Source organism: Ambystoma mexicanum, chromosome 5q (assembly GCF_040938575.1).
Source record: "Ambystoma mexicanum isolate Mex_15411 chromosome 5q, UKY_AmexF1_1, whole genome shotgun sequence".
Classification (NCBI taxonomy): domain Eukaryota; kingdom Metazoa; phylum Chordata; class Amphibia; order Caudata; family Ambystomatidae; genus Ambystoma; species Ambystoma mexicanum.
Window position 1 is genome coordinate 1,267,527,765 of NC_090933.1, and position 19,903 is coordinate 1,267,547,667.

The 19,903-nt window shown below is 44.5% G+C and overlaps 1 protein-coding gene across 1 annotated transcript in view; it reads left to right on the forward strand.

Annotated features, from left to right (window-relative positions):
• The window catches only part of TONSL (tonsoku like, DNA repair protein), a 612,770-nt gene that overhangs the window by 170,490 nt on the left and 422,377 nt on the right, over positions 1-19,903 (forward strand). The window contains exon 9 of the mRNA XM_069621801.1: positions 1,077-1,229. Within this exon, the coding sequence (XP_069477902.1) occupies positions 1,077-1,229 (153 nt within the window). The remainder of the gene's footprint in view (positions 1-1,076; positions 1,230-19,903) is intronic.

Below are 19,903 nucleotides of genomic sequence, written 5' to 3' on the forward strand. Positions count from 1 at the left end.
CGGCGGCTCGCAGCGGGCAGCTTCTAATCATTGTTGTTCGGTTCTTGCACCGTAGGTGCAGAGCAGCTCCTCCTTTACCATTGTAGGTCTTCGCCCGGAGTCCTGCAAGGAATCGCTTCACTCCTCGCTTTGTGGTTCAGTGTCAACAGTTTTTTTTCGCAATCGGGTGGTTGATCCTTTTACACCCCTCCGGCACTGTCGCCGGCTTGCGTGCTTATCTCGTTCCTGCCCGCCATCTTGTTTCATTGCTTTGTTTCTCTGTCAGGGTTACTTTTGCCCTTCCTCTTTAATTTTCCACCTTCAGGTAACTACATGTTCACATGGTTTTGCAGGGCACCGGGATCACCCTTCGACTGTCAGTGTTTTGTCTCTATGGGTCTCTTACGGAGCAGAGTCAGTGTGCGTTTTACTTCTCCACCATCTTGGCTATGTCCCTCTTTAATTTTAAAACCCTTACTAACTGCCTGTTGGCTTTGCCACACTTGTTCAGACTAATGTATTCCTAACCTCATACAAAGTTTTTTTTGGGACTTGTGTCTTTAAGGGCCCTAGGTCCCATCTCTTCTAGCAAGGGGAGGACTTTAAAAGTGTAGAACCTTTATAAAAGTAAGGTTTTGTGTGTGTGTTTTTTTAACTCCTTTCGTCTTCCATATTGCTTCTCAAATATGGGTATTACTTACCTCACCTCTTCTTCACTTGCTTTGCTCCACTACAGTGTTCTATTACTGAAAATCCATTTTACCAATACTCTCTAATAGAGATATATCTGTGTTTGTGTAACTTAATAAAGGTGTATATTTCTCAGTATACCGGTGTGGTTGTTTTCTTTGAATACGTTTGGGGAATAACTGTGCCTTTTTGTCAGCCTGCTTTACCTCTCTAGAGTAATGCCTGTCTGCTCTTTCACGTTTCCTTAAGAGTGGTTAAGATTCTCTTTGTGGTGTTATGCTGCCCCACCTCAACATCAGTGGTTGTACAGCCCTCACCAAACGGTCATTCGAAAAAATGCCTTCTCACAATGTACCTCACTTTTTCTTTCCCGATTTTGAATACATTCTTCTGTTCCATTCTTGCAGTTAAGATGTGCTGAGGCCCTAAAGAAGCCAGAACGAGAGCTTGCCGTGATCCATGTTTCTTTGGCCTTCACCTTTGGTGACTTGAAGGATTACAGTCAAGCCTTGAAGCACTACCAAGCTGAACTGGAGCTCCGCCGAGGCAACCCTTTAGAGGCGAGTATATGTAATGTGGCCTCTGACGTGTGCTCCACAAGTATTCTCAAATATTATGTAGATCTTGTTAGGTAAATATTTGGGGTAGTACCCTTTGGGTGCACTACAATAACCTTAGCCTCCAGGCAATAGGACCCAACCTTTGGGTATAAGTCTGAACTACACAGGTTGGTAGTGTGGTAGAGCAGCCAGGCGTATCTAGAGAGGGGTCAATGTGAGCTGTAGGGTTGTTAAACAAAGATTCACAGTGACAGGTATCCAAATAAACACTTATACTCAAGGTTTCTTGATAAAAACTATTATTTATTTACCTATCATTTGAATAAGCCTTCTGTAGGAGGGAGCAATATAATAGCAACACACACATACCTTCAAAATACAGACTCTTAGGTTCTAAATCAGCAAACGCCCATTCGGGATGATGCACAGACACTTCCTACACCCTCGGGTGACTTCAATAGTTAGGACACTGTGGACATTGATATATTACTGTTGGCATTTACAATAGTACTGAGATGAGTGTCAAAAAAAAGGTTATTAGAACAAACAAGAGATCTCAAATATTCTCAAGCAGGCAAGTACTTTTGGACCCCCCTCAATACAGAGGAGAGAAGAGTCATTCAGGAAAACGGGCTAAGCCAAAGTTAATGGGCAAAAGCCTATGTGGCTGAAGCACTTGCAGGTAAGTAAGAAAAGTCTTTGCACAATGTTTTAGAAGTCTTTGAAGAAAAAGAATCAATGTAGGACCACAAGCTGTTTAGACTTGTGGGAAGTAGAAGATTCTACAACAAGAGGTAAGTTCTCTTAGACTTTCACAGTACCTTTAGTTAGAAGAAAATGCAGCAGATCACTTCTGTTCCTGTGCAGCTCTGCAGATCCTGGTGTTCCTGGGCCGCAGTCGTGGGGACAAGAGGGAGGACTTCTGGGGACTCCTGCACTCTTGCACTGCAATGGGACAGTTACCGACAGCAACCAGCAATCTTCAAACTAGTGGCATTTCGGTGTTTCAGCCGCTCGCGTCTACCGCAAATAGCACCACCGAAGTTCCTGGCTGTCGAGATGGGCTTTCCTTGCATTTGGGGGTCCAGCACCCTGTTGAAGTGGCTCAGGCTCGGCCAGTCCTGCTTCCTGGGAGTCCGGAGGATCTTCCTGGAGCTCTTGGCCAGCTTAAAAGCAACGCACACAAACTGGTGTTCCTCTCCCTGGCTCTTTGTTTCCAGCAGTAACTGCAGTGGAAGTGCAACCAGCTTTGAGAGGATGGCTAGGTGGCTTACTTTGGAGTTGATTGGTCCCACCAACTCAAGGGGAGAAGTCGTCCTTGCAGGGGCTTCTCTGTCGATACGAATTTCGAGTTTTAGCACAGCAGCAGAGTAAAAATCACATTAAAATACATGAGAGTGGGAAAAAGGGTCTCGCTCTCTCCAAGTAAAAATGAAAAAGTCCTAGAGTCCAGCAAAAGAGCTGGGGGTCTCTAAGGTAGAGAGGAATTGGCACATCCTGAGAATTCTCCCTAACAGACCTCCATTTAAGATCCGCACCACTTCTGTGTAGTGTTTCTATTAGCTGAGGTTCAGGCAGGATTCAGAAAAAGGCGGTGCAGTATTGCGCAGGTATTTTTCTTGTTTTCGATCTTTAGTAAATAATCTAACAAAGGGGTTCTTTTTTTTTTAATTCAAACTTTATTTAACTTTTTCCATAAATTATCTGTATAGTCGTGCGCAGAGTCAGTCTGCGTCAGTCCATTTGTCTTTTTGTTGCCACAGGAGCTGCAGCGACGTGCTTTCCTTCTTGTGGAACTGTGGAAACGTCTTCAACCTGTGCGCTCTGCTGTTGCTTTAAGGCTGTGGGTAGAGCCTATTTATTTCAAAGCAATGCGCGCGGAGTCATGCGCAGAGTCAGTCCGCGACAGGCCGCTTGCCTGTTTGCCGACTCCTGTTATGACCGTGCAATCTGGCCATGGATGCCCGGTACTAAGGCACAAAATGATCCGGCAGCGCCGAATGCAAAATCCCTGGACAGCCCTCAAGCCTGATTCAACATCCGCTGTCCCAAAGAAGTCAAAGGTAAGCGCTTCTTTGTGTGCGACTTTGTCAAAAGACTCCCATGAATCCTCGTTAGATCCCATGGCAGATCCCACGGCAGATCCCACAAACATAATTACGGCTGACATAATGAACTATGTAGCTGTAGCAGCTTCAACATCCGGAATGAGTTCCCCAGCCGGTATAATGGGTCAGAACGATTTGGAACATAGCAAACATGGCACACCCTCGGGCCAATCCCAAAACCAGGTGCAAGTTTTTGACGCACTAGAGGCTGCCCCGGCTGAATTTGTGTCTGCCGGAGAAATGATTGACATTGATGATGTCACGAGTTTAGCAGCGAGTGTGCAGAATGCCCATAATCCCCATTTTCCTGAGACTTCAACACATGCGCTTACTGTCACTAAAAGACTTACCCTTGATTCCTTCATCTCCACTGAGCTTTTCCCCACCAAATGCGAAAACACATACATAGATGTCGCTTCTTACTGCAGAAACTGTTGATAGTTTTTCTCCACATTTGAATTCACAGATGCAGAGCTAATGGAAGCCTCACAATGCGCCGACGGAATCGAGTGCCAGCACGAACCTGCAGAATCCCGAGTGGCGGTCTGCAGTCCTACGGTCACTGAGGACGACGAGCGTCGGCCAATTAGGAATGTTGACTCCACGACCCTAACTTCTCCTGTCTGTGCAGCGATTCCGCCATTTGAAAAGATAACAGAAGAGCATAAACGTAACAGATATCTGTAGAAGCACATGGGTTGCCATGTCCCTCTTTCGTTGGTGTCGATAACACAGCTCGATTGCGAATTCAAGACAAACATCATACTAGCATCGAGCCCGGCATGCAGTGTCCGGTGGTGCGGCTGGACGATATTCTCCAATCCTCGTCAGCAAAGTGCACTACTCTGGGAGCGTTGCCTCACATAGGCAGAAACATACGCTGTCCTGCGGATGCAACCCTGCAAGCAAACAACCCCAAGACATACTTGCATCAAAACAGAAAGGACGTAGCCAGTACCCCCAGGATTGCAGGTTCACGCTCAAAATCAGCACATTTACCAAGAGACAATACCGCTAATCCAACGGAAAATACATCCACATGTAGTGACTTGCAACAAATAGCATACGTTCATGCTCGGATGAAAACCTTGGGTCTAAATCTAAACCCAGTCTCTCCTCTGCAGCAGCGATGCAGATCTCTAACAACGTTCTAGCGGCCTCTTCAGCTGCCCTACTTCCATTTTTAAAGATGTACGAATCCTTGCATGAGACCTTTAAAGACCAGACCGCGCTCATAATAAGCCTAAAAGAAAAGATGGAAAAATTTGAAGCAGTGACCACTTTTCTGCAGACTCGGCTAAATCAAGAAACCGAACATACTTCAAGATGGCAAGAGCGGTTGAGTGACCTAGCCGCTCGACACCACTGCCAGAACGACACCTTAATGGAGGGCTACTTGAAGTTGTAAAATGGATGCGGCACTCAACGGCCACCAGAAAAGACTTTTTAGCTGCCGATTCATGTTGCTCACCGTTGGGCCAACCGATCAATTCTGACTCATGGCCAGCGGTTGTCCAACCGAACGAGGATCTGCATACAAAAGAGAATGAAAAAAAAAAATAACAAAAAAAATAAACATTTGCCGGAAAAAACACAACCACCAGTGCTAGAAGCTCCGATGGCTGTGGCGCCCCAGACCATGGCAGTTGATCCACAACCAAAAGTACCAGATGCAGTGAAATTGCAAAAACCTCAAAATGATGACGTAGATCAAGTTATGGAGATAACATCTCAAAGACCTCAAAATGGAACCGGAGCCATAGCGATACAAAATGTCTTGTTTGGCATTTTTTCAAGACCGGCCAAATCAATACAATCTGCAAGTGCAAAGCTGGCCCTTCTTAAGGAGAAAAAAACTAATGGGTCAAAATCAACTATGAAAGCACCCCCACTGAAACGGCCACGTTCAAATGGTGCAAAGCAATTCATAAGAAATCTGACAACTCCACCACGTCTTGAAGTGGCCACCAAACTCCCATGATAGCCAGACCAGAAAAGTTGAAAGAGAAACGCGATACTACCAAGGAGGCAGGGAGCTTACCGCAAACGTCCATAAAGCGACTGCGCGAAGTTTCAGTCTCGTCTGATGAAACATCCTCAAGCGCCTCGATCGATCTGTGTAGCCTCTCAACATACTCAATCGACGATGACGACGCCTCAGAGACATTTGAGACCCTGGGAGAGGAACATTCCACGAACAGTCCCGAGATGTCAGCAAAAGTCGAATCACGAAAGTCAACGCAACGCAGCACTAGGCAGCACAAACCCACCAGGAACAGAGCAAAATCGAATGAAGAAGGGCCGTCAGCCGCATCAGACGATCAACACCATCTAAGAAGCAAAACAACAAAACCGGAAAGGAAATGCTTCACTGAGGTTCAATCCGAAACAAACTTCAGCTCAACACCAGAAACAAATACACCAAAGGACCAAAACAAGATATTCTCTAGCCTAGTCATCAATATCGAGCTGGTGGAAATTAGAATTGGAAAACATCCTAGAGGAAAAAAATAAGGTAAATTTAAATCGAGCCAAGGTAATGAGGCTGTTACATTACGTCCCAGTGTTACGGAACATAAGATCTGATGATATAGCAATAGTAGAATACAAATCTGAACGAATAACTAATTGGGTCCTTCTACACATGAAATCAAGGCATCTAGCTAAACCGGTACTTGATGCCAAGGAAGATCTATTGTTTTTTGGATTTGATTTAACGTTGTGTGAAGATCAGCCGTCATCTCAAGCCTCAGCGGTAAAAGATTATCAGAACACCGCCCCTAATAAAACCAAAAGAGAAGACTTGTGGAAACAACTCAAACAGCAGTCCGCTCTTCCACTTAACGCAAACAAGCATGGAAAGAACATCTAGGACAACGTGGGGTCAAGAAGCTTCACCGGAACACACAAGGTTTCGTTCATTTGTTTCAAGAAGGTTCCTCTGTGAAGATAAGGAGCCCAATAATTTTCTTGCAAGTAACGTGGCTCCTTGAAACGCCTTCCTGCGATGGCTATTCGGCATTCTTAAATGCCACCGGGAAAAATCTATTTGGCCGCCCTTTTTCTGGATTACTCAAGATGATAAAGAACTCATTCGGATGGGAAGTGATAAAGATCGCAAACCCTAACTTGTTTGTTCAAGCATTAACTTCAGAACATATCCTGGAAGAACCAACCAAAAGAAAAAAAACATTTCTTTATAATAAATACGTACTGGAATCCTGGAATGATCACTGAGTCTGTCTATTTAACATCAATTACAGCCCAAATCGATGCCTGCCTTTATTCATTTGACGACCCATTTGTTCTGATATGCGGCGATCTGAACTATTCATGGTTTGACAAAGAAAAAGTGCGAAATACACCGAACTTGCTTAAAGTCCCAACGGAATCAGCAGATCGTGGCCTCAAATGGGAATATGAACTAAGCTTATGTCCCTGTGTGATGTTGAATGGTTGCACTAGGGGCGACATCCCAGCAGCTGACACCTGGCACAGAGGAGATCTAAGAAAAACCATGGATTACATTTGGGTGTCATCAAAAAGCGATCATGATGCCCTAGTGCTATTTTGGGAGTGGTATCATTACAGAATCCAGCCAAGCTATAAAACACCTTTTACCATTAATAATGCTCAAAATCGATTGAGGATAAACTGCAAGCAGATTGACATATTGACAGCTGACTTTATCCGTTCAAATAAGTCTAAAGTCCAGACAGACTATGTGTCCTTGTTGTCGCAATTTACTTTAGGTTCCAACAGGCATAAAATGAAAGTAACAAAAAATAAACTCCCATTCAGCTTTGAAATAAATGAAGCCAAGAACATGCTACAAAAGGATCTTCGTCTGCTAAAGAAAGCTGGTGAGAAAAACATAAGTTCCCTGATTGTGAAGAGACGTCTACGCTATCGAAATTGGTTTAAATCATTTAACATCATCCGGGATCAAGAACAAGCAGAATCAATGCTACGTCTAATAATCTAAAAAGATAGCAGAAACATTTGGCAAATCATTAACACCGGTCACCTAAAGCAAGTTTTCGCACTAGCAAATGGTGTGAACGCTGCAAGTTGGGTGAAGGACTACACTGCAGTCTTTACTAGTCAAGACTCTGAAGACCCCGCCAAAACAGTGGTTGAAAACTGCTAATGGGACGTCATCGAAACAGTGGAAGACATTGAAAATGCCATTCGAAAACTAAAGCGTTTGAGAGCCGCAGGTCCAGATGGCATATCAAATTCAATGCTAAAAGCCAACAAAGAAAACTGGGCGCAGTTCATCAAAGCCCTATTTGACCATATAGCGTTGACGTTGGCGATCCCGGCCTCGTGGACAAGCGCAGTGAGAGTCCCGGTGTTTAAAAAGGGAAACCGTGAAGATCCGGAGTACTATCGCCCCATAGTGTTGCTAGACACAACGGGGGAAAATATTTGCTACCTTCCTCCAAAAAAAGATTGCAAGGTGGGCCGAAGGAGCAAATCTAGTCGACGAAAGGCAAACTGGGTTTACAAAAGGTGTAGGAGTCGAGCTAAACCTGATGCTCCTAAATTTATCAAAATTGGATGCCTTAAGACGCAAGAAAAGGTGGTTCCTTGCGTTCGTTGACTTAAAACGGGCTTTCGATAGCATTAATCGCCAACTCCTATGGAAAAAGTCCTGGGGCTGTCCACATCAGCTATTGATTCCCTTGATGGCATTATACTCTAATACCACCATTCGGGTCCGACTGAACGCTGAAGGAGACCTAACGGAAGAAATAAAAACAACTAAAGGAGTGAAACAGGGCTGCCCGTTAGCAGCTTTACTATTCAAATTTTTCATATCAGATCTGCCTGAAGCCTTGTCACAAACAAGGTAATTTCCACCAAAAGTGAATGGCAAACACCTAAGCTGGGTAATCTATGCAGACGATGTAGTCCTACTTGACTCCACCGAAATTGGGCTCCAAAGACTGCCGACAGCTTTACAAGTCTACTTTGTTTAAAATCAGCTGGCAGTAAACGCAAAACAAGTCAAAAGTCATGGCCTTCGGTCCCAAGACGCAAACAAGGAAAGAAGTGTTTAAGTGGAAAGTGTACAACGAAGCCCTAACCAAAACAGAAGTCATCCGCTACCTGGGAGTGTCGTTAAACATCTCAATAAGAGAGTGGAGTTGGACCCACAATGTCTTGTCCCGAATGAAGATCTTTGCACAGCAAGGAGCGAAACTACACGCAAAATACGGCAAATTCACTTTGCAGCCTGTAATAACTTTTTACTTACAGAAAGTGTCACCAGCTGTTTGCTTTGGTAGTGAAGCGGGCTGGAACATCGACGCTGGTTTTTGGCCTCAACTAGAGGGGACTTTCTGGCGAAAAGTTCTTAAATTGCCACAGAGTGTGCCAATGGTAGCAATCAGACACGAACTGGGTCTAGACTCCTTACACTCCCTTGTGGTGTGGAAGTCAATATTAGCTCTTTGAAAAATGCATCTGACGCCGGCATCAAAACCTTACTTGACTTTGAATGAAAAAAGTAACGACCCGTCAACCTTCCTATTAAATCGATGGGAAGACAACTTGAAGTCAATTTTACGAGAAGCCGACATAAGAATGTCCTTGGTAATGCAAATTCCGCAGGAAGCGAAAAAAAAGTTCCAACAATGGAACTGAATAACTAATATGGACAAACGGATCTCTTTAACTTCTTCAGTAGACCTGGGAACGTCGATGCATAGACTGGGAGAACTGCCGAGGTATCTTTCTAAATTTCCATCCCGATATCATCGAAACCAGTTCTTAAGATTACGGCTAAACCTTTACAACACTCATGAGGTCTTGATGAGAAGGAAAGATTTGACGACTAAGAGCAACATTTGCCGGTTTTGTTCGATAGATGTGGAATTGATCAAACATCTAAGAACCGAGTGCCCAAAAATTGTTGACCAACGTTCACTACATTTTGCACGATTCACCCCAAAAAATTGAAACATGCTTGAGTGGTGGAGCCATCTAATTTCAGGGACAAATGCTCAACTAACTTGTGCAACCATTAATTTTATGGACTTGATTTTACCAAATACCTATTTGATTTGAGGCACTCAGCTCCTTTCCTTTTCTTTGCCATTTTTTCTTTTCACTTTTCTTTCCTCTCTTCCTCGTTCAATGAAACTGGCGTTGTAGTGGAAAAAGACTTGGCTTGACAAAAAAGTTTGTTTTTCATTTGCAATACTAATGTCAATAAATAAAAAAGAAATTAAAAAAAATATCTGTATCTTGTATACAATATTTGTAGAGGCAAACAGGTATTCACATAGCAGCCTACCCGTGTGTGTCTGGTGAATAGATCACTACATAAAGAGCAAAGCTCTTCCACTACCTGACGTGTTCTAAATTAAAAATTGCTCCCTACTACCCCTCCACTTCTACAATCCAGTTTAGCAGCACAAAAGGAATCTCTTTATATTGCTTTTTTTATTTTAAAAACAGCATTTGATAAAGTAGATAGGAACATCTTGTGGGTGGTTTCAGAAATTTTAAATCCAACTAGAAGACTATGAGGATACCACATCAGTGGTACACTGTGGCCAACGTGGTGAAACTACTGGTCCTTTTCCAATGACTAATGGGGGTCCGACAGGGGTGCGTGTTAGCCGCCTTATTATTCCTCATGTACCTTAATGGATTAGCAATCCGATTATTTAATTTAAGCACAGGTGCCCCACAGATTGCCAATAGGAAAGTGGGTCATCTTTTTTACGGCGATGATGACGTAGCTCTCAAAAACACAGTCTGGGCCCACAAAACAACTAGACATTGTGTCTATTTTTTCTAAAGAGAGCAAACGTACAATAAATATATGTAAATAAGACTGTGGTAATGGCATGTCATCCTACTCGCCTGAAAAAAATAAAAATATATTTCCAGTCAAGGAGGCAGGTACAATTGTATGATTACTTAGGGTTTGCTTCCTAGACAAGGTAAGCTGCCAACCACAAGTGGATAAAAGTGAGTATTCTGAAAAGGTGCACTGTGGCTCTGTGATCTTTAAGATGCAAACTGTGGAATAATCTACCTCCATATTGGATAAAAGTTAATAAATCCCTGACGCATGAAGAACATTTTAGAATAAATTGCCCAGCAAGATCTTTTACCAGACTCTGTGGTAGTCTCTATTGATGTATCGAGAGATGTAAAAGATACATTGGAGTACTTCCATTTAGAGTTGTAATTTGAGAGATCTCAGAAACTTTCCACTTTTCCTGGCGGTTTGGTTCACAAAGCCTCATTCTCAGTAGAGTCTTCTTTAGGTGAGATCTCGCCTCCTCTCTGGAAAATGTCTCTATACTTAAAGTTCAGATTGAATATTCTTCCAGTGGGAGACTTCACCTGTAGGTGGTCTCATAATTCTCTTAGATTCTGTCCCTTTTATCCAAATGAAGTGCCTTTTTTTACTTATTTGCGCTCTTTACAATGTATTCAGGAAGAAATGGCTGATGCCATTGGTCAATAAATGTGGTGTAACATCACTAATTGATACCTTTTTGTATTGGTATCAGAGAGCAAACATCTGATTTTGTGAAACTTTAATATGCATTAACTGTAATCTATTCTCAGTTTTTAGAATAATATATGCAGAATTATTTAGTTGCTGGTTTTATTTATTGTGCTTTAATGTTGGTGTACCCACAATAAAGCTGAAATTGATGTTTTACTCAGTTTATTGACTTTAGAATGATGAAAGGATGATCCTGCCCACCCTTGAACTTATGACTACAGGGTACATACACAGATCTCTGAAGGAAGTGCTGAAATCACTCCGCTATTTTGAACATGTCACAAATTTCTTTCCTTCTGTTTTGTTTGCTGACCAACTCATACTCGAATGGATTGTGTCCTCCCACATATTCCTCATCTTATGATAATTTATCTCTAGCTTCAGCTGCTTAGGAATTTTTTTTCGACATGCGGCGCTGTGTGCTGTCTCGTCGAGTCGATGTCCCACGAGTGCCTTCTTTCCACGTCATCAGCAATATAAGTTGCGCACGCAGCGGCCGTTGGCTTCAGTCCCGTTTTTCCGAGCTAACGTTTCGAGAGAATTATGCCGCCCTTCCGTTCTTCAGTGAAAATAGTGATTTTCGTTTGAAAAATGTCTTCTTCGTCGGCACCATAGACGCCCAAGTCGGGCTTCTAGAAGTGCCAAGACTGCGGGTCGAAGATGTCGATCACCGACCCCCACCCCCACTGCATATGTCTGTGGTGTCTGGGTTCCAGGCACCATACCAGCATGGCTCCTGTCAGGCGATGATCGAGAGGGCTCTCGGGGAGCTTAAAGGTAAATTGGAGGTGGGGAGGTTATCTTCGAAGAGGTAAAAAAAGACTTAGTCAAAGGATTCTTCCGGACGCAAAAAATCCAAACGCTCTCGATCGAGAAGTCGATCACGCCATTCTTCCTCTTCGAAGAAGGCCAAGAAAAGGCGTCATAGGTCACCTTCAACCTCCAGTGATTCCTCGACTGAGGTAATCAGGTGTCCTACAAAATCTGCAAAATGGGAGTCATTTCGTAGTGAGATGCTTAAAATCTTTGAGAATGTGGCCTTAACCCCCTCGAAGGACAAGCAGAAAAGCCATGTCCCAGTTGCTCTGCAAAAGGATCACAAAGGGAAGTCGAAGACTAAATCTTCGAAACTGAGCTTTAAGCCGGTTTTACATCGAGAAAGTTCTCGATCTGACAAAAAATCAGAGATGGGCTTCCACGAGTCAGGAACCTAGCTCATCTAGGGTTCTGTCGAAGAAGCACAAGAAGTCGACTACTTCGACGCCTTCACCGACTCTGTCGGCGTCAGAACTGTCGACGCTGATACCGAAGTCGACGCTGATTAAATCGGCACCGATTTCAAAGTCGTTTTCGACCACTTCTTCGAAATTGACGAAGCCAGTAGTGGTACAGGTGAAGGTTTAAAACCTTTACCTAAAAAGGACTAGAGGAGGACCAACCCTCTGATGACAATACACCATCTTTTGGGCTACAGTTCGGCACCCCTAATGATTCATGTGACAACCTACAGTCAGCCATTGGGTTGGATACCTCGACGGAGTTAGAGTTTGGCAAGCCAGACCCAACTGAGCATGCTGACTCTTCATACAGAAAACTAATGGGAAAGGTTATTGAGTTTTGAGGATGGAGTAGGCCTATTCCTACTTTTGAGCAGGATGACATGGCGGATATTTTGGACCAGGATCCTCAGTAAGACCCAATTTTGCCCTTTCACATGGCATTACAGAAAAGGGGCTCTGCTGTTAGGCAAGAATTGGTGTAGTAACCCTGTGGGAGACTACACAACACTTGTCCCCTTGGTATTCGATAACCCACCTTTCGGTATAAGCCTCTACTACACAAGTTGGTAGTGTGACTGAGCAGCCAGGCTTATCTCAAGAGGGGTACATGTGAGCTGTAGAGCTCTAGCAATGAAGTTCACAAATGCAAGTAGCCAAGTAACACTTGCACTCAAGGTTTCAGTTATAAATATGTATTTAACATCCGTTTTTGAATGAGCTTTCTTTAAAAAGGGCAATATATGTAACAATCAAATATACATAATTTTCCAGAATCAATACAAAGCTAGTAGATACTCTTTAAAGATGCTTTTACACACTTCCTACACCCGGAGGTGACTTCATTCACAAGGACAGTAATGGCATTTATAGATTTGCAGAAAGGAAAGGTTCAAGGAAGGAAAAAGATTAAACAGGTTCTCAGGCCATGTGACTATACTTAAATCTTCCAATGAAGTCTAGACAAAACCTTTCCCAGCAATAATAGTTTAAAACCAAGTTATCACCTCTAAGGGACTGAAAATATCAAAGTTGATGGACTAGAAGAGTCTGCAGGGAGCCAGGACAGCCAAAGTCCATTGGAGCACAGTCTATGGAGCTGAGGCACTTCATAGGCAATAAAAAGTCTTGCACAAAGTGAGAGAGTTTGGTAGAAAATCACTGTAGGGTCACAAGTTGTTACACTTGTGGAGGGTAGAGCTGGAATCAACTCTAACAAAAGGTAGCTACTGCAAGCCTCAACTGAGAAGAGCAAAGCACAAGACACTGAGGTAAGTACCCCAAGTCTTAACAGTACATCTGGTTTGAAGAGGAGTGGTCCAGCTGGCTTCTGTCCTGTTGCAGCAATGCAGATCGCAGATCCTGGCTTCCTGAGCCTCAGTTGTGGGGACAAGAGGGAGGACGTCTGGAGGACTCCCGTGGCAGCAATTTGGGGGTTGGCGGCAGCTAAGGGCTCTTTTTGGATCAGCAGCACTTTGCGATTTCAGTGCACAGTAAACAGCACCACCGCGTATCTTGGATACCGGCTGGGCTTGCTTCACTCCTTGAGTCCTGCTCTCTGTGGGGACATGAGCACCGGCCGTCCTGCTTCTGGAAGGTCCTGGGGAGACTCCTGGAGCTTCTGGCCGGATTGCAGACATTGCCCCAGACTACGGATTTCTTGACCCCTGGCACTCGGTTCCTGCAGCAACAAAGAAGTACAGCCAGTCGGGGAAGATGGTCCAGTTGGGTTCGTATCGGGGTTAGTTGGTCCCACTAACCCACGGGAAGAAGTCGCCCTTTCCGGAGCTTCTCTTGTCGATCAGAAAAAGGAGTTTCAGCACAGCAGCAGTGCTTCACCGGGCAATTCACAGGTCCAGGGGGATGCAGCAAGCTTTGTTCATGGTTTCCTCGTCAGGTGTTCTTCCCAGTGGTCGACTCTGCCTCTAATCCCAAAACCCTCACCTTTTAAGCAGTTTTCTCCCATTCATGCACAGACTAGCTGTCACTCAAACAGCAGGGTGGCTGTCCTGAATGGCTGGCTGTCCTATCAGGACTGGGTGCATTCAGGCATTCCGAAAGACAAAGGACAGTTTAGTTTCGGGAATCTCCCTCATGTCCTGCCCTTCCAGAAACACTGGAGCCAGAGGAGGGTTTCAGTACTGAAGCCTGCCAAAGGCAAAACGAACAAAGGCTCAAACCTGGCTTGGAGTGCAGAGTAAAACCCAAGAAAGACCTTGCATACAGAAAATGGCGACAAAAGAAGACCCAAGGCCATTTTGACAAAATTGTCACCCATGGGTGCTATACTGCAGCTGAGGATTCAGCCTGTGGTAGAAAAGCAAAATGGTAGGAAAATTAAACCACTGCCACCAGCCATTTAAAGTAGTGAGGGTAACATAAAATGTTTTACATGAGTATGTAGAATTAGGGGCGACTAGGTAACCCCCCAGCACGCCACATAAGATGGTGTGTGCTGGACCTTCAAAGAGAAAAGATAAGTAAAGTCAATTTCACTTTACTATTTCTTGGGAACAGTAGTTCACACAAGAAAAGGTATTTTAACATTATGAGAAATCAAAGGGATTTCTCTGTGACGCTGCACTGAAGGTGCTGTATGTCACCATACAAAACATAGATGCCTATGGAGTTTGTCAGACTCCAAAAACAAAGGAAAAACATCATCCAAATCAGGTCAAAACACATGAGTGAGTGAGAATAAGGGCTCACTCACTCCAGGGTTAAAATTAAAAAGTCCTTAAGTCCAGCAAAAGAGCTGGGGGTCACTAAGGTTGAAGGGAATTAGCACAGAAATGAGAATTCTCCCTAACACTCGCCTCCCCCCGCCCCCAGACTAAGGGACAGGAGGATTTAATCCACTCCTGGATGAATCTCCTAATCCAGTCGGTCATACTTTCTGGAGAGACCATTAGCATTTTTTCGATTACACCCTGACCTGTGTTCTATGGTAAAATCAAATCCTTGCAGGCTGATTGACCATCTCAACAATTTTGGATTTTCCCCCTTTCATCTGCATTAACCATCTCAAGAGTTGGTGCTCTGTCTGAATAATGAAAGTAGAACCATACAAGTATAGCCTAAACATCTTCAGAGACCACGCAATGGCAAAACATTCACGTTCTGTAGTTGCCCATCTTGTCTCACGTTCCTTCAGCTTCCTACTGATGAAGTAGATGGGGTGTTCCCTACCTTTCTCGTCCAGTTGACTCCAAACTGTACCTATCCCTGTGTTGGAAGCATCTGTTTATACAATGAAGGGTTGGTTGTAGTCGGGAGCTCTCAAGACTGGAGCTCGACAAAGGACTTTCTTCAGTCCTTCAAAAGCCTTAGTGCACTCCTCATTCTACCTGACCTTCTTGGGGAATTTGGGTGAGGAGATCACATTCAAGGGAGAAGCTATGGTCCCGTAGTTCTCTATGAAGTTACTGTAATACCCAGTGAGAACTAGGAAGGCTCTCACTTGGGTCTGAGTAGTAGGGGTGGCCCAATCATGTCCAGCTTGTACTTTGCTAGGCAATGGTCTTATTTCACCTCCTCCTACCTCATGTCCATGGTAGACCGCTTTACTCTGACCAATTTGACATTTACTAGCCTTTATGGTCAGACGGGCCTGCTCCAGAGCCTGCAAAACATATCTAGATGGTGCTCTTCCCAAATGGGGCTGAACACTGCAATGTCATCGAAGTATGCCATGCAGAAGTCCTCTAATTCATTCACCATTCTCTGAAATGTAGCAGGTGCATTTTTTAGTCCACACAGCATAACCTTAAACTTTTAAACTGTCAGAGGCCTCCTGGGTTGGAAAATGTAGTTTTCTCCTTGGCATGGTCGTCCGAGCTATTTGCCAATAGCCTGAGGTCAGGTCAAATGTACTGAGGAACTTGGCTGAACCAGGTTTGTCCACCAGCCCATCTGTCCTGGGTAAAGGATGGGCATCAGTCGTAGTGATTGCATTAAGAGCTCTATAGTACACACAGAATCTCAATTATTTGGTTCCTGCTTTGGTCACTAGTACAACTGAACTAGCCCATTGACTTGTAGATGGCTCTATAACCCCAAGATCAAGCATCTTGTTGACCTCTTCCTTTATGTGGGTTCAATCATGTAACCCCTGTTTGACATGGAGACTGTCACCAGTGAGAATATCATGCTGGCCCCAAGGGGGTCAAGCCTGGTGTCAGTGAAAACGGGGAGGCAAACTGATTAAACAGAACCTTGCACTCCTCCAGTTGTTGCAGAGTCAAATCTGAAGAGAGTTTTACTCCTCCAACTGTCTCATCTGAGTGTTCTCCTCTTAGGAGATCATGGAAGGGCTCACTCTCCTCCACTTTTTGATCAGAGGCTAGAAGCAACGCTTCTAGTTCTGGTCTGGAAACCTAGGCCTTCAGACGGTTAGTGTGATAGACCCTAGGGGCCTCCTTGGGGTTGCCCAAATCCACTAAATAATTGACCTCTCCACGTTTTCCCACAATCTTGAAGGGTCCAATCCATTTGTTCTCCAAGGCCCTCTGCCTTGTAGGTACCATAACCAGGACAAACTGTCTGGAGTAAACTCCACCATGTTGGCCTTCTGGTCATGCCAATGCTTGACCAGAGCCTGACTTGCTTTCAGGTTTTCTGAAGCTTCTGTCATCATTAGTGCCATCCTCTTTCTGAGGCCCAGAACATATTCAGTGACTCGTACTGGCTGTAGGGATGGGGCACTCTCCATCCCTTCCTGGATCAGAGCCAAAGGGCCTCTGACTGGATGACCATAGAGAAGTTCAAAGGGGCTGAACCCAACCCCTGCTTGAGGGACTTCTCTATAAGCAAAGAGAAGGCATAGCAGTAGAAGGTCCCACTTTCTTCTAAGGGGTTCCTCTAAAGCGCCTATCATGCTCTTCATAGTTCTGTTAAGCCTCTCCACCAACCAATTGGTTTGGGGATGGTAGGCAGTTGAGAACTTGTAAGTCACTCCACAGTTCTTCCACATAGTCTGCATGTAGTGGGGACATAAAAATGGATCCCCTGTCAGAGATGACTTCCTTAGGCAAACCTACCCTGGTAAAAATACCAAGGAGGGCCTTAGCCACTGCCTGAGCAGTAACAGTTCACATAGGTATTGCTTTGGGATACCTGGTAGCATGGTCTACCACAACCAATATAATTTGCTTGCCTGAAGAAGTTGGAGGATCTAGTGGGCCAACAATGTCAATCCCCACCCTCTCAGAAGGGACTCCTACCACAGGTCGGGGCAATAAAGGTGCCACATTCTTGGACCCACTCTTGCCAGAAGTCTGACCAGTGTGGCAGCTCCTACAGAATTTCTCTATATCAGCCCCTATGTAGGGCCAATAGAAGTACAGAGATGATCTCTTTGGTCCTCTTGAAACTCAAGTGGCCAGCCAAAGGAATCTCATGTGTCAACTGTAGGAACATTTGCCTCACCTTCTTGGGCACTACCAATCTCCTATAGTCAACTGGGCGTAGAGTCAGTAGGTTCACTGAAGAGGAGGCCATCCTCCCAGTGATGCCTGTGCTTCCCTGGCTCTTGGCCTTCCAACTGGAAAGCTGTCTGGTACAGACCTTCTAGAGAGAGACACTCTTTGTCCTCTGCTGAAGTCTGCTCTAGAGGGTCCAACTTCTGCAAATAGTCTGCAGCTCATGATGGTCTCTAGGATCGATATCCCCAATGCAGGGAACGTTTTCTTCCAGCTCTGTGTCACCAGTGGCTGACTCCACAGAGTTTGGTTGGTCTTCCCACTCAGCCTCAGCTGGGGAAGGGGTCACTGGGGCGAACTGGGACAGTCATCTCAGGGATGTCCTTGTCCTATGAACAGGTTTAGGTTTGAGGCCTTTCTTTCTTCCATAGACATTGGATTTCTCCTTTTGTCTTTCTTTTTCTTGGGAACTGAAGGGTGGCCTTCCTGTGGACTGGAGGTATTCGAAATCTCCTCAACCTCAAACTGATAGGCTCTCAAGGTTGCCTCTCTGGCCAATCTTGTTTGCTCCTGCTTCATTTTGCTTGGAGGCTTGTGGTTACTAGATACAACAGGACTCTCCCTGGCACTTCATTTTTTACACTAACACAAATTCTAACTGTCATATTATTGCACTGGATGATAGCTGGCTCTATGGGAACCATTTGGATAGGGCCGCCTGCAGGTTTAGGTGGACCTTTGGCTGCCTTGCTTTCATCTACCACTGTAATGTTTGCTTCAGAGTCTCCAATGGCAGGGGTATCCTGACCATTTACAAGAACACTGTCCTTATAATATTCTTTGTTGTTATCTGGGATGGTGTTCTAAACATTCACATTCTGTTCCCACAGACCCAGGGACACTAAAGAAACACTGACTTGAACTCCAATGGAGTCTTCAGCCAGTAGTTGAGTGTGCACTTGCCATTTGTGCTTCTTCCTTGGGGATGAAGGCTAAAGAGGCAGTGTGGACCTCAAAAGCTTTACCCTTACATCTGGCATCCCCTTTCGCATGATCTACAGACCCACATACAAAACATTTCCCAAATGTTCACTGGGATGTTTTTTTTGTTGAGCTCCCTCTGGTTTGGCACTAGAGGATTCACTAGACCTACCAGGTTTCCCATGGAATGTACCCTTGCTATGTTTATGGCCCTCTTTTGGATTGTTGGAATTCGAATTCTCTTTACCCTCTTTCTGCTGGTTCCCTTCTTCCTTCTTGTGAGTTGCCCCAGAGTCCTTGTGAGTGTCCCTGTTGGCTACCCACAAGTCAGCAGTCTGTGCTAGCTTTTTGGGATCGGTTTCTATCGAGTCAGCCAAGTGCTCTCAGCTCAGGAGAGCAGGTATCAAAAATAGATTCTAGCACAAAGATGTCTCACTCTTTCAATGGTGTGTCCTCTGTACCCCTTTACCCAACCATCTAGGTTTTTAAAACAATCGGATACCGGGTAGCCAAAGGGGTACCATCAGTCTTTTTGAGGGTCCTTAAACCTCTTAAGGTACTGGGAAGGTGTTTTCCCAAATCTGGCTATTAATGCCAGTTTCACTGATTCATAATCCTTTCTCTCACTGGTCCCCAATTCCATCAGAAATTCAGGGGGAGCCTAGACATGAGCCATGGAATTAAATCATTCCCACTTATTACTTGAAGACCATAGGTGTATTCAAATGTACCAAGCCAATCCAACACATCAAGTTTAGGTTCACACATACTCACTGCTTCTTTAGGCAGGCACAGCCTTTTGGGACTAGAAGGTCCTGAAAGGGAAGCAGAATCAAGGGACATCTTTCTCATATCCGTTAGATGTTGCATCTCTCTTTCTCTTATTTTCACCTCTTGATGTTTGGCTTTAGCTTGGACATTTAGTTTCTTGAACTCCAACCCTAATCTTAACCTTTCAAGAGAAATATATTCTGGGTTTAAGTCTGGACCCTTTGGCGTCCCAATGGGAAGTGACTGAGGTACAGGAATGTGCTGTGGCAGAGGGGATCTCTCTTCCTCTACTTCCTATGACTCCTCTACTTCCTATGACTCCTCTACTTCCTCTGACTCCTCTACTTCCTCTGACTCCTCTTGCAGATTGGAGCTTGACTCTAAACTAGCATCCTCATCATTATCTTCCACATTACTTGGGTGTGTAGGGGTTACATGTCTACTACCCAAACATTGGTGATTTAACAACCTTGTAATCAATTCACATTTCTTTTGTTTCAGAGTCAGACCCCTGGTTTTACACATAACTTTCAGTTGTTCTACTGTTAGGACAATCAAGGCTGCCTCATTAAAGTTATCC